General features: G+C 40.0%; 2 protein-coding genes and 1 long non-coding RNA gene across 5 annotated transcripts in view; 1 reads left to right on the forward strand and 2 right to left on the reverse strand.

Annotated features, from left to right (window-relative positions):
* Positions 1 to 12,994, reverse strand: part of LOC134287952 (uncharacterized) — a 746,963-nt gene that overhangs the window by 303,994 nt on the left and 429,975 nt on the right. The window lies entirely within an intron of this gene.
* LOC109401384 (START domain-containing protein 10) overlaps positions 11,912 to 12,994 on the reverse strand; it is a 92,102-nt gene continuing 91,019 nt past the window's right edge. For all 3 annotated transcript variants that reach the window (XM_062851272.1, XM_062851270.1, XM_062851271.1), the window contains exon 5: positions 11,912 to 12,811. In XM_062851272.1, coding sequence (XP_062707256.1) covers positions 12,407 to 12,811 — 405 coding nt within the window. In that variant the 3' untranslated portion in view covers positions 11,912 to 12,406. The remainder of the gene's footprint in view (positions 12,812 to 12,994) is intronic.
* The window catches only part of LOC109432867 (phosphopentomutase), a 132,244-nt gene continuing 132,191 nt past the window's right edge, over positions 12,942 to 12,994 (forward strand). Inside the window, exon 1 of the mRNA XM_062851269.1 lies at positions 12,942 to 12,961. The gene's annotated coding sequence lies outside the window, so the exon portion shown is untranslated. The remainder of the gene's footprint in view (positions 12,962 to 12,994) is intronic.

Genomic DNA, 12,994 nt, shown 5'->3' on the forward strand with positions numbered 1-12,994 from the left:
TGCGTTCACTAAAATAGCTGATTTTTTAACCAGGAATAGCATGTTATGTGTAGTTAATGCCCTAAAATTGTCATCAAAATCGATTCAGTATTGGCGCAAACATCGTCGATACAATAAAATGTGATTTTGGAAATTTTGGGCTTCCATTTTAAAAATTGTTTAGGCTATAACTTGGTTGTTAGCTCATCAAACCGTCTGAAAATTTTACTGTAAGTTCTTCAAGTAAGTCATAATAAGTGGTGAAAATTTCATTATAATCGGTCCAGTACTTTTTTTTTTAACAATTCAAACAAAAAAACGGGATTTTCAAATTTTGGGCATTTTAGAGCAGTTTGAATCACGGAAACAAATTTCGTTCGTTTGAAACAAAAATATTCATGTTTGTTCGGTAAACTGATAAAATATTTAAAACTAAAATATTTATTTTTAAAACAAACTCAATTACATATTGATTTTTACAATACCCATTGAAGAGCCCCCCGTTCCGCCGTCGAGAACATAAACAAAACTCTCAAGTTCCAGCTGCATCACCAAACAAGATTTCCTCTTGCAAAAAAAGGCAAGCTTCTCCAAAAGTTTCCACGAAATCCCATTGATTTCGGGAGCGTATGTTATCTACATGATGTTGGCATTGAAAGTGCCACGCGGGAAGAAGATTTTCCTAGAGAAGGAAATGATTTTGTAAATTTAATTGGAAAACAAATATTTCCGTAAAGCCGACTTGCCACAGAAAAAAAAACAAAAATTTTTACATTTGTTTCTAACATAACCTGTCAGAAGATACATGTTTGTTTCAAAAATGGATTGAATTTGCTTGAAATGTGACGTTCGATTTGCTCCAAACAGTTTTATTTTTGTTGCCAGAACAAATTGACAATTTATTTGAGTTTACCTGAAATATTTTTGATTTTATTATGCTTTTTTTCTGCGTGATGTCACTATACCAAAAACCACATCTGCTTATTGTGACATAGTGCTACATATATGGCTATAACTTTTTAAAGGTCAAATCAAATTGAATGAAATTTTGACACAATACATATACATACATACTTTTTGTACAGAAAAATTTTCATTGAAATCGGTTCAGCATTTTTGGCTCTACAGTTTTAGGTAAAAAATGTGATATTTCCCAAAGTGTTTGTTTGGCCCAAGATTCTGAAATGGTAAATCTCTTGTTTCGACGATATCTTCGCCAACACTTAACCGATTTCTATGAAATTTTTACGGTATTAGCTACACATAATGTACTATTCCTGATCAAAAAATCACTTTTTTTTGTGCACGCAATTAAAGGTTATACATTATTCTTTGTGTCTCATTTTCTTCGAGTCCAGTCTTTAGTAGCACTTTGCAGTGAATTATTTAAATAAAATTGATAACATCACAGAACATGAAGTTAGTCGGTAGTTTTTTTAAATTTAATTTTGCTAGGAAAAATATAAAAATAAATCTCAGTTGAAAAAATCACTTGCGTCAACTATACTGGGGATAGACAAAATGATCAGGACAGGAACAATTTTCACTTTTCAAAAATCCTGAACTGCAAAAAAAAATGATGCATTTTGAAAAATGCATAAAAAATCTCAAATTTTAACTGTCGGTTGTTCAACTACTTGTCTATCAATGGTCCAAATTTGGAAAGATCGGGCGATTTTACACGAAGTAATAAAGATTCTGGCAAAAAGCATAATTGTCCGAGAGTCAACTTTGAACTGTTATATCTCCGGATTCAATGAACCGAATGTAGTAAAATTTTGAGCGTCTATGTCTTATATAATGAACTTCAAATAACTTTTGACTTAATTTAAAATTGTTAACACGGAAGAAAATTATAACGATAAGATTATTTTTCTAATAAAACGCCAAAAAAGCCAAAACTTCAACATCGCTTTAAAATTCAAGAATCCGGAGATATAACAGTTCAAAATTGGCTCTCGGACAATTATGCTTTTTGCCAGAATCTTTATTACTTCGTGTAAAATCGCCCGATCTTTCCCAAATTTGGACCATTGATAGACAAGTAGTTGAACAACCGACAGTTAAAATTTGAGATTTTTTATGCATTTTTCAAAATGCATATTTTTTTTGCAGTTGCATTCGAATAATTACGCTTTTTACTAGAATCTTCTTAATTTCATGTAGAATAGCCCAATCTTTTCCAAATTTAAAACATTGATAGATACTTAGTTGACCAACTTACAGTAAAAATTTGAGATTCTTTAATGCATTTTTCGAAAAGTTACAGTTAGTTGACCTTTTTTGAAAATTGAAAATTTTGCCTGTCCCGATAATTTTGTCTATCCTCTGTAGGTACACTGTTTCTATTATGGTGGTAGAATTTTACATTGCACAATGGTCGGAAAAAAAATTCGGGTTCGGCTAAAACTATTTTTATGTGTTTAATCGCAGTTATAGGTTGTCTAGATATGTTACATAGTATTTTTTGCAATTCTGCACTATAAAATTTGTTTTTCACTTGCCGTTTCAGTATCACTACGGCCTGCTTTTCGTTACTGAATCAAACAATTGCATAATGTATTTTTTTGATTGACAACCACGGTTTCCGCGGAAAGAGCTTGGAAAACTGTGACGGTTATAGCACGGCTTGCTTGATTTAAATTTCAAGTCTAGCATGATGGAACACGTGGGTATTCCCATTGAGTCACCGGGAAGTATGGTGATACTGATGGTAATCATCATATTCCAATGAATAGTTCTTGTCATTGCAAAAAATGTTGTATGCAACTCGTTGCAAAACTCGATTTTTACAGCACTCGTCATAATTATCCAACTCGGCAAGCCTCGTTGGATAAATGTACAACTCGTGCTGTAAAAATCCACATTTTGCAACTCGTTGCATAAATAACTATTTTATTGTTTTAAGGGGGGGTATGCACAAATTACATAATTTCAATATTTTTTATTTGTTTGAGTCAGTTAAGCCCGCATTTTTGAGTTTTTTCTAATAAAAAATTATTATATGATCAAATTTTGCTCGATATGAATCAAGTTTGTTAAAAATGTGTAAACAAATGTGGGATGATTTTTATTTTAGTTGATCTTAGGAAAGTAAAATAAAATATATGAAAAAAACATGACTTTTTAAAAATGTTCTAACTTGAAAAACAGCAAATTTTAGCGAAATATTTTAATAGGGGTACTCACTAAACAGATTAAATTGCTGCGTAAGCCAAGATTTTCTGCTTATTTGAAATGTTTCATGATTTTGCGAATGAAATAATCAAAGATTGCCTTGGTGATCGCGACGTTTAATCAGTTTAATCAGTTTACGCTGTTAAGTGAATCCCCCTAATGTTTTTATGGAGCATGATGTTTAAGATGTACTATTCGAAATTGTGGCGACGCATGACGACACGAACCGATTTTCAACTTCGAATTTGCCAAAATTTCTAAGGGGTTCAATTCAATTCAGTATTATAGCTTGTGATGATAATATGTTTCTTGTCAAATATGGTATCCGGCCTTTTTAGGACTGTCGCAATCCAAACGACAGAATGGATACGTTTAATTTAGATCCTGATAAAATACAATTCGCGAAGATTGCATTGACCCACTTAGCTTAGATCGAACGGTTTTCAGACGAGCTGAAAACCCTGCTATGCCCTCACCTTCCAAATGAAACCTATACGGTAAAGCATCCCGCTGTTTTGCCAGGTCATCATCAGATTACAGACCTCATCGTATAGTTCTTGCACAGTGGACCTCAGCTCACATTGTCCGAAATACGTCAGGCATTTTGAGCCATACATGGCAAACGTATCGTTAATGCCGTGCGGCGATAGTGTGTTCAATGCTTTCGAATCAACCAAACGCCTTGTTAGATGCATTGGGACAACTACGGACTGGTCGCGTTTGCCCTGGATGCTACGCTAAAATCTAGGCCTATGTCTCCTCTTTCCGATGACCTCACGGGATTGAAGCCCTTACCCCCGCTTATTCCTTGATACTCTTAGCCATGAAAGCACGCCCTGAGCCCAATTTTACAACCATTCCCATAAACCGCCTTGACCACTACCAGAACCACAGCAAATGTCCCTGCGCTACTGGCAACGATGGTGCAAGCAGTACCTTTTGCAGTTGCAGGTTACCACAAAAAACTTGCCGATTAAACTCATTAAAGTTCGAGCTATAGGCGTGCTGCGAGAAGACAATATGCCTCCGCTTAGCTAACCACTGCTTCAATGATTTCGCTATCACTCCTTCAAGCCATCTTCCTGGCATTCCGTGACATTCACCGTGACAGTCATCATGATAGTAACCACCAAAGTTGACAGCTCAGTTGTTGAAACGGTCCTATAAACGCCGCTGACAGTCCGCCAGACCTTTTTCTTCTTCTTCTTCCTCTTGGCGTAACCTTATGGGAACTTCCACAGTTATTAACTGAGAGCTTCCTCTGCTAATGATCATTTTGCATGCGTATAAAGTGTGTGTTTCTTCCCCATATGCTCAACAGACACCGCGACACCCAACAAGGTCCAGGTGTTGTTGGGTTAGCGAACCGCATTCTACATCCAAAGTAGACAGGACCTCGACCTACTAAACACATTCTCATTTTCGCAAAACACTGCGTCTCTCCGAGACTACCAGCAAGGCATTGCTTCGGAGAGGGGATAGTGTATATCGCACCCTCAAGGTTAGCCCAGTAGCCATGCAGCAACGAACATCGATGACCCGCTCTTTAGTGAGTACACCAAGGTAGCAGCGTGCTGGTACTTTGTCAGCTTCCCAGGTGGCCTTACCACTTCCTTTGTCATCGGAAGGCGGGTATCTATCACGCCCAACTGTTCTTTTTTTTCCTTCTAAACCATAGGGGGATAAATCTATCATCAGACACCCTAACAGGAAGGTTAGGGTAGTGTGGGGTTAAGGCCGTCTTCTACAACACTAGTAGAAGCCGGGACTACTCTCTCCTCGACCCACTAAAACACATTCCTATGGTCGCCAAACCCTACGTCTCTCCGGAACCACCAGGAAGGTATTGCTTCAGAGAGGGGCTAGTGCACATCGCACCCTCAGGGATAGCTGCCGTAGCCTGCAGCAACGAACATCGATGACTCGCTCTGGAGAGTCCATCACGGTAGCATGCTGGCGCTTAGCCAGTTTCCCGAGTGGTCCTCGCCACTCCCTTTGTCCTCGGAAGGCGGGCAGGGTCAACCCCGCCCGCGCCCTTCTGCTGAGCGGGCATCAAGAACTGATGCCCACATGCAACCCGATCTGACCTGCCCGTAAGGAAGGGTATCACTACCCTTCAGGCCAGATGCATCCGTAGATTGCAGACAGCAGGGTCTCCCCTACCCCGACCCTTGCCGGGGACCCCTTTCCAACCGCGGGCTCAGATCCAACCCAGTAGACTGACGCCACGACAGCACCGCTACCGGGACTTCCTCTCCGCGGCCGCTGTAAGGGTCGATCTCGACCGCAGGGCACCGGTATGACCTACGAAGCCGACTTCGAACCCCTGGACCACCTCTTGTACTGCATCTGGACTAGCCATTCTCCGAGTCCACGCGCCACCTCCTCTGTAGCTCCCAGACGATATGGGTGATAGCCGTTGAAACGGCGCTCTAGCCAAACTCATCCCTACACATCCTCTGGACCAAGTTGTCCGGGTTTGTGTCCTCCCCGCATGTGGCAAGCATGCGGTCACGCATTGTGCGAAAACGCGGACACACGAACAAAACGTGTTCCGCCGTTTCCTCTAAACCATTGCACGATGGGCATTCGGGAGAATCCGCATGCCCGAAACGGTGTAGATACTGTCGGAAGCAACCATGACCTGTAAGGACCTGTGTCAGGTGGAATGTAACTTCCCCATGGCGCCTATTAATCCAACTATCTACCCTCGGTATCAACCTATAGGTCCACCTTCCTTTGGTGAAACTGTCCCACGCGCGCTGCCATTTGACCATAGAGGCCATCCTGACAGTCCTGCGTATGCCTCTTGTGCCGCGCATTTCGAAGCACTCCATGTCCTCACTGATAAGAATGCTGATAGGTACCATCCCGAGCAGAGTCTAACAACAAAATGATAGCAAATCGAAAACTCGATTTGTATTCAGCAGCAAATTGATATCACATTTTGATATCAGATTGTCTTGACTAAATTTGATTACAAATTTAGATTTCGTTTTGCTATCACTTCAAACTATAGCGTAGTTTCGAGTTCGAAAGGAATCGCTCAAGAAACTTCTTGATTGATTCCTGGCAGAAACTTTCTTCGGTAACTGCCATTTGAACTATCATTTCTTCGCTACTGCGTACTGCGATCGAGAAAAACCCGGTTTCTTGAGCAATTCAGGTAAGAAATTTCCCATGCATCAAGATAGGCTGAAAAATTCCTTCTGAACTGCAAACAGTGCTTACAATAAAAAAAAGTTGTTAAGGTATTTCAAAACTTCTTAGCCAACCTTGTATAGTAACTCTACGAATATACTATTAGTGTAATTATCTTATGGCATTTAGAATCCCATATCAATCGAAAACCCCCTATATTTAACGATTTTTCCATTTTTTCTTACTGATAGCTAAAACAGCTATCAATTTGCTATCACTGATAGCAGGATTTGTTTTCAACTTGCTGTTACGGGAACATTTTTCTGCTCTCATTTTTGATGTTTTAACCGTTAAAACGACCAAAACGACAACAACCTGAGTTATCATAATTTGCAATATCACAACATCAAAATTTGTTTTCAATTTGCTGTCAGACTTTGCTCGGGATACCAGTAATGACGCAGAGAGCGTCGTGTGACACGGTACGGTACGCGCTCGCAACCCTCAGACACATAAGCCTGTAAGTACTTTGCAGCTTCCGTCGGTAGCATTCAGTACTTAGCGCGGTACCCCACGCCGGGCCGCCATACCTAAGTATCGAGGTAGCAACACTAGCCAGAAGCTTGCGCTTACTGGCGTACACCGCAGAGCTATTGGACATCATCCGGGACAGTGCCGTAATAGCTGTGGAGGCTCTTTTACAGGCATAATCGACGTGGCTACCGAAGGTAAGCTTATCGTCGATCATCACGCCCAAGTGTTTGACGGAGCGCTTTGACAGGATAGTACAGTCTCCTACACTGATCTCCGTCTGCTGCTCCGACTTCAGGTTGTTAACAACCGTCACCTCTGTCTTGTGGTGAGCCAGCTCCAGTTTCCTGGACCGCATCCACGCCTCCACAACCTTGATCGAGTGGTTGGTAGTCAACTTTACCTCCTCGATCGTTTCACCGTAGACTTCGAGCGTAATATCGTCGGCAAATCCGACAATCACCACTCCCACTGGGTACTCTAACATCAACACCTCGTCGTACATGACATTCCATAACACTGGACCCAGGATGGAACCTTGCGGGACTCCTGAGGTTATGTGAAAGCACTTCCGACCCACGTCCGTTTCGTAAACTAGTACGCGATTCTGGAAGTAGCTTCCGAGAATCTTGTACAAGTACTCCGGTATCCCCAGACGCAAGAGCGCATCCAGAGTCCACTACCCCGCAGAAGCGAATTCCCCTCCTCTTAGGCTCGAGTGCTTTCTCGGCGGTTTTTGTAACCGACAAGATAGCGTCTACGGTGGACCTCCCCTTCCGGAAGTCGTACTGGTTACTCGAAAGACCATTTTCGCCCTCAGTGAACCTCAACATTCTATTGAGGATGATCTTTTCGAGCACCTTCCCCGCCGTGTCAATCAAGCATATTGGTCTATATGCCGACGGGTCTCCGGGTGGTTTCCCCGCCTTTGGCAATAGTACCAGGCTCTGCCTCTTCCAAGCTTCTGGGAAGACTCCCTCGTCCAGGCATTTCTGCATAGCAGACCTGAACATCTCGGGAGCCTCTGCAATAGCTACTTTTAAGGCCAGGTTCGGAACTCCGTCCGGACCTGGGGCCTTACCTACGCTAAGGGACTTAGCTATCCCCGCAAGTTCCACATCGGTGACCCTCTCCTCATCGCCAGCCCCAGTCCCCGGCTGTCCTACGAAAGGAGGCCAAGGACTAGGATCATGACGCGGAAAAAGTCCTCCAATGATCCCCTCCAACATCTCTGGAGATTGCTCTGTAGGAGCCATCACACCTCTCGTCTTGGCCATAACGATCCTGTAGGCGTCACCCCACGGGTTCGTATTGGCACTCTGACAGAGACGCCCAACTGTTCTGCAAGTATCAAGAAGTAATACTGCGTGCCGTGCACCGCATTTTTACCATCTGAAGGCTCAGGCCCTGTCAGCTAGTACCAGAAGGAGTTGCAGATGTCGATCTGGTCAATGTACCTTTAGTCGGAACCGATCAGAGTCGATTATCGACGTTAGTTTTTGTAGACTTAGTCTAGCAAGTAGTTCGAACTAGAGGGTAGCCGATGGCTACACTCACAGAGATCACCTGGCGGTTCGCTCCAGTTTCGTAGAGATGGGCAATTAGATCCGGATCCGTTCAAAAGAATCGTATCAGTAAAGTGAGTGGGTGAACCGTGTATCTTTTACAGAGAGAGCCGGGTCACCAGTTTACATGATTCTGTGAGAAAGAGCCTAAAAGAACCGATAGGTTCTCTTTATTTTGCTGTGGGTCATTTCCAAAACACAGCAGCTCAACGAAACGCGCCAAGCACACACAACCAACAGCAGCGTTGGTCCAGTTCCCTCCCCCTGGCCATGCAGCCGCAAACAACGCACACGATCTATCTCTTTCAGCTCAAGCGGGAGAGCAGTACCGGCAGTCCGGAGAGATCTGATCCGAACAACCCGAACTCGAACACGAACTCACACATTATCACTTCTTTCGCTGTGTGGTGCTGGGAGAGGGATAATGCAGGTCGGGAAGATCAAGAGAATGAGTGCCGCTTGCTGTGTGTGAAGCGGGCCCCACACGAGCATCAATATGTACTTCATCAATATCGATACTTTTTGTTGAAATTTTCGTCAAGCTCTTGGTTACCCCTATGTATTATTGGAAAATCTTTCGGTTAAGCTCAAGGTTTGATGGAAATTTTGTCAAGAAGTAGTGATATTTATGAAGTATTGATGCTCGTGTGGGGTCCCCTTGAGAGAATAAACTGGAAGCAAGCAACCCCATTTGATTCGGTGAAGCTTGGTCATTCATTCCATAAATGAGCCGCTGATCTGCTCAAAAGATCCGGTTCACTAATGTGATGGATCCGGTTCGGATCCGATCACTGAAGTGAGCCGTTTTGCCCACCTCTTTCGACTACAACAGTAGCAGGCAGCGGATAGAGGAAGAGACAACTAGGCCTAGGCCAAGCCCTCTTAGGCTTAAGGCATCATACTTCAACGACGAGGTATTTAGGAAGGCGCGTGGCCGTGAGCGAAATGAACGGCGGATGGTGTACGCCGCTGCCAAAGTGGCACAGAAAAACGAGATATAATGACACATGTTGCCCATAATGGGTTGTTTTCATAATTGTGCATTTGTAAGGTTTTATGTGTTTTATGTAAACAACTCTGGTAAAATATCTTGATAGCTTGTAAAAATACTTCAAAGAAATCCACCATTATTTTGAGTTTTACTGAAAATTCGGTAAAATCTATAGTTCTGTCTAGAATATTCTCCAAGAAAGATTACAAGAACTCAGTTCAATTTGTACACCAATTGTGTAATGCCAAGTGGACGACACTGGGTTCACCGCAGCGTTACATACAATCAGTTGAAGGTTTTTCCATTTAAAAATTGTCCCTACCAGTGCTGAAAATGTTATTTCGACATATCTATATTCAACCACACCCAGCTCATTTTAGAAGCTCAACCTGAGAATATGGTATATGAAAAACTTGTGCGGCTAGACCAATTATACAAGAAAGTCACGGAAAACCGCTCTTTTTTGAATATTTAAGGTAACTACCTACGGGAAAATGCCAATTGCTATTTACCATGAATAGAAAAAGATCGTTTTTCCGTGACTTTCTTGTAGAGCTGGTCTAGCCTCACAAGTTTTTCATATGCGATATTCTCAGGTTGAGCTTCTAAAATGAGCTGGATGTGGTTGAATTCAGATATATCGAAATGACATTTTCAGCACTGGTCCATACTCCGCTGCATAGCAGATATTCCAAGGTTTCGGGCCCATGTCACAGAAACGACATACAGGGGATAGACAAAATGATCGGGTCAGGCAAAATTTTAACCTCTCAACAAATTTTCAAGTAGCTGTAACTTTTTGAAAAATATTCTCAAATTTTCACTGTAAGTTGATCATTTAGTTGTGTATTAGTGATCCAATTTTGGAAAAGATCGGGCTATTCTGCACGAAGTTATAAAGATCCTAAGAGAAAGATATATTTATGCGATAGCTAACTTTGAGCTGTTATATCTCCGGATTCAATGAGCCGAATGCAATGAAATTTTGACCAAATATGATTTACATAATGAGCTATGAACAACTTCGGTTAGATTATTTTTCTGATAAAACACCAAATTGTCCAAAACTTCAATATCGTTTCAAAATTCAAGATGCAAATTATAGTTTAAATGCCCTGTAAATGACTTATATATAAATGTGTTTTGAAGGAAAGTAACAATATAGCTGACAATAAATTGAGAAAGTAATGGGATGCATATTAAAAATAGATCAATTTACTTTTTTTTTTTATTTATTTATGACATTTTACACTAAGAGTGCATTCGTGTCAATCAATTTACTAAAAAACCATGAAATAAATGAAATTGCTATAATTTTTTCTCTTGTTAAAAATTTCAAGTTAAGTCAAACGTTTTTTAGAGCTCATTATATAAGTTATGAATGGTCAGTAAATCATTGAAATCAGTTCATTTAATACGGAGATATAACAGCTCAAAGTTGGCTATCGGATAATTTTACATTTTTCAAGAACCTTTATAACTTCCTAGAGAATCCTTACAGTAGAAATTTGAGAATATTCGATGTACTTTTCGAAAAGTTACAACTAGTTGAACATTTTTTGAAAAGTGAAAATTTTGCCTGTCCCGATCATTTTGTCTATCCTCTGTATATCACTATATGATATCGCCATATGAAAAGCATTATAATGAGAGACAACGGTTTGGAATTATTCATCTAAGATTGTCGGAATCCAGGTTTAAGGAAATTTAAGGTTATGATACTTATACTCATTCTTTCGAAAAACAATAATAGACAACAAGGATTTTTTTTTTGTATAAAACAGTTTATTTAACAGTTTAGCCAATAGCAACAAAATAAAAGTTGATTCAACTTCCAATAACTGTTTTTCACCTTTAATGCATTAGAACAACACTATTAGCTAACGCACATAATATAACTACCTTTACCCTTTCATTTGAACTTCTTCGTCTACAAAACCTTATAATAAACCTTTCCTGCTTGTTTTTGTTTTTCTACGCAGTTAACCAACGCACTAAGTGGTAATATTTCACACTTACCGGACATCGGATCTCAACTTGAGAACAGCGGTATAGCAACAACGCTGGAGTGTTAAAATAATAAGATAGTCTTCAGTCATGCTTCGCATGAGTTTCCACATGTTCTTTGACAATATATACTTAGCAAACAATTACTGAACCATCACTTCTCCTAAGCTGCTAATGTACGAAGGGAAAAATCACAACACACATTTAGTTAGTTTCATGTTTACTGCTTAACATATCGTAGATATAAAAGAGCTTCCATTTCTAACTAATAGTATTTCGTGTTTCCGGGTTTCAAATTGATTGTAAATTTTCTTTTTATTATTGTATTTACGAATTTGTTAACTTAACTATTCTACCTCATATAGTTTTTTTTTTTCATTTATTCGATTGTTTTAATTGATGGAATAGCTAGGGAAGGCCTCAGGATTAAATGTTTGAGTATTCAAAATGAGGATTGTAATCAAAAGAATCTAGTATTGAATAGTTATACAGAAATCTTGTCAAAACAGTGCCTAGAGCGTTATGTTAAACTGTCTGTTGAAACAGATATCTCGTATTGATAAAAAATGTAAAAAATGGAAGTTGTTTCCCAATTTCTGAATACTACATCAACTATATATTTCAACACTAACAAATAGTTTCTGATAACAGTTTTATATACAAATTTGCTATGCACAAGAGTAATCGCATTTTTTACGATTCGGAAAATTATTTTAAAGACAATTCTATGCGAACGCGAATAAGCCGTAAACGGATTTATTTATTTTTTCAGCTGGTTTTAGGTACGGTTTGCATAAAAACGGTTAAGTTGACGTTTTTACGAATGGTAAAACATATCAGACGGTATTTCTATTTCTTGATATGATTGATTTGTGTGTACTGGTAAAATTGTAACCATCTGAATCGTTCAAAACAGAGTCATACATCTCGTTCACTAGTCATTTTACACACCTCGTGTGCGTAGACGTTCCTTTTTCAGTATCGCATAGCTAAAGAATTGGATTATAATGACTATCTAAAACTTCAAGCTCAGCAAGGATCTTCGCTTTTTGAGTCCGCCGTCGACTTTGTTTTTCTCCTTCACACTGCTATCGTCTTTGCTTTCCTTTTTGACTTTTTTCTCTTCCTTTTTATTGCTCATGTTTGGGCTACTGCATCCGTTTGTATTGCTTGCATTCAATTTGGTGTCTACTTTCGCTTTCCGTTCGAAGAATTTCCTCTCTTTCTTTTCTTCTTTTTTACCGTTGACGCTGCTCGAGCTGCTGGCAATTGTAGTTGGGATGTTTTGCGGTGTGGTTGGCGTCATCACTTTGGGAGACCTCACTACTTGCCCTGTCGTTACTTTTCCGTTGGCCGTTGGCTGCGTGGTTGGAGTTTGTGGAAGCATGCGAGGAACCGGCACTACAACTGTGTCCAAACACTAAAATAAAAGCAATTATTTTATTATAAATTACATGATAATCATATATAAATTATTAATGCATTAATTTTATATTTCTTCTTCTTTCAGGTGAACTTTTTGTCGAATATTATAGGATCCACGAAGTAATGAGTCAAAATCATAAGTAGGGTGAGATTCATAGATCTATTAAATATTGATTGA

Source organism: Aedes albopictus, chromosome 2, assembly GCF_035046485.1.
Source record: "Aedes albopictus strain Foshan chromosome 2, AalbF5, whole genome shotgun sequence".
NCBI lineage: Eukaryota > Metazoa > Arthropoda > Insecta > Diptera > Culicidae > Aedes > Aedes albopictus.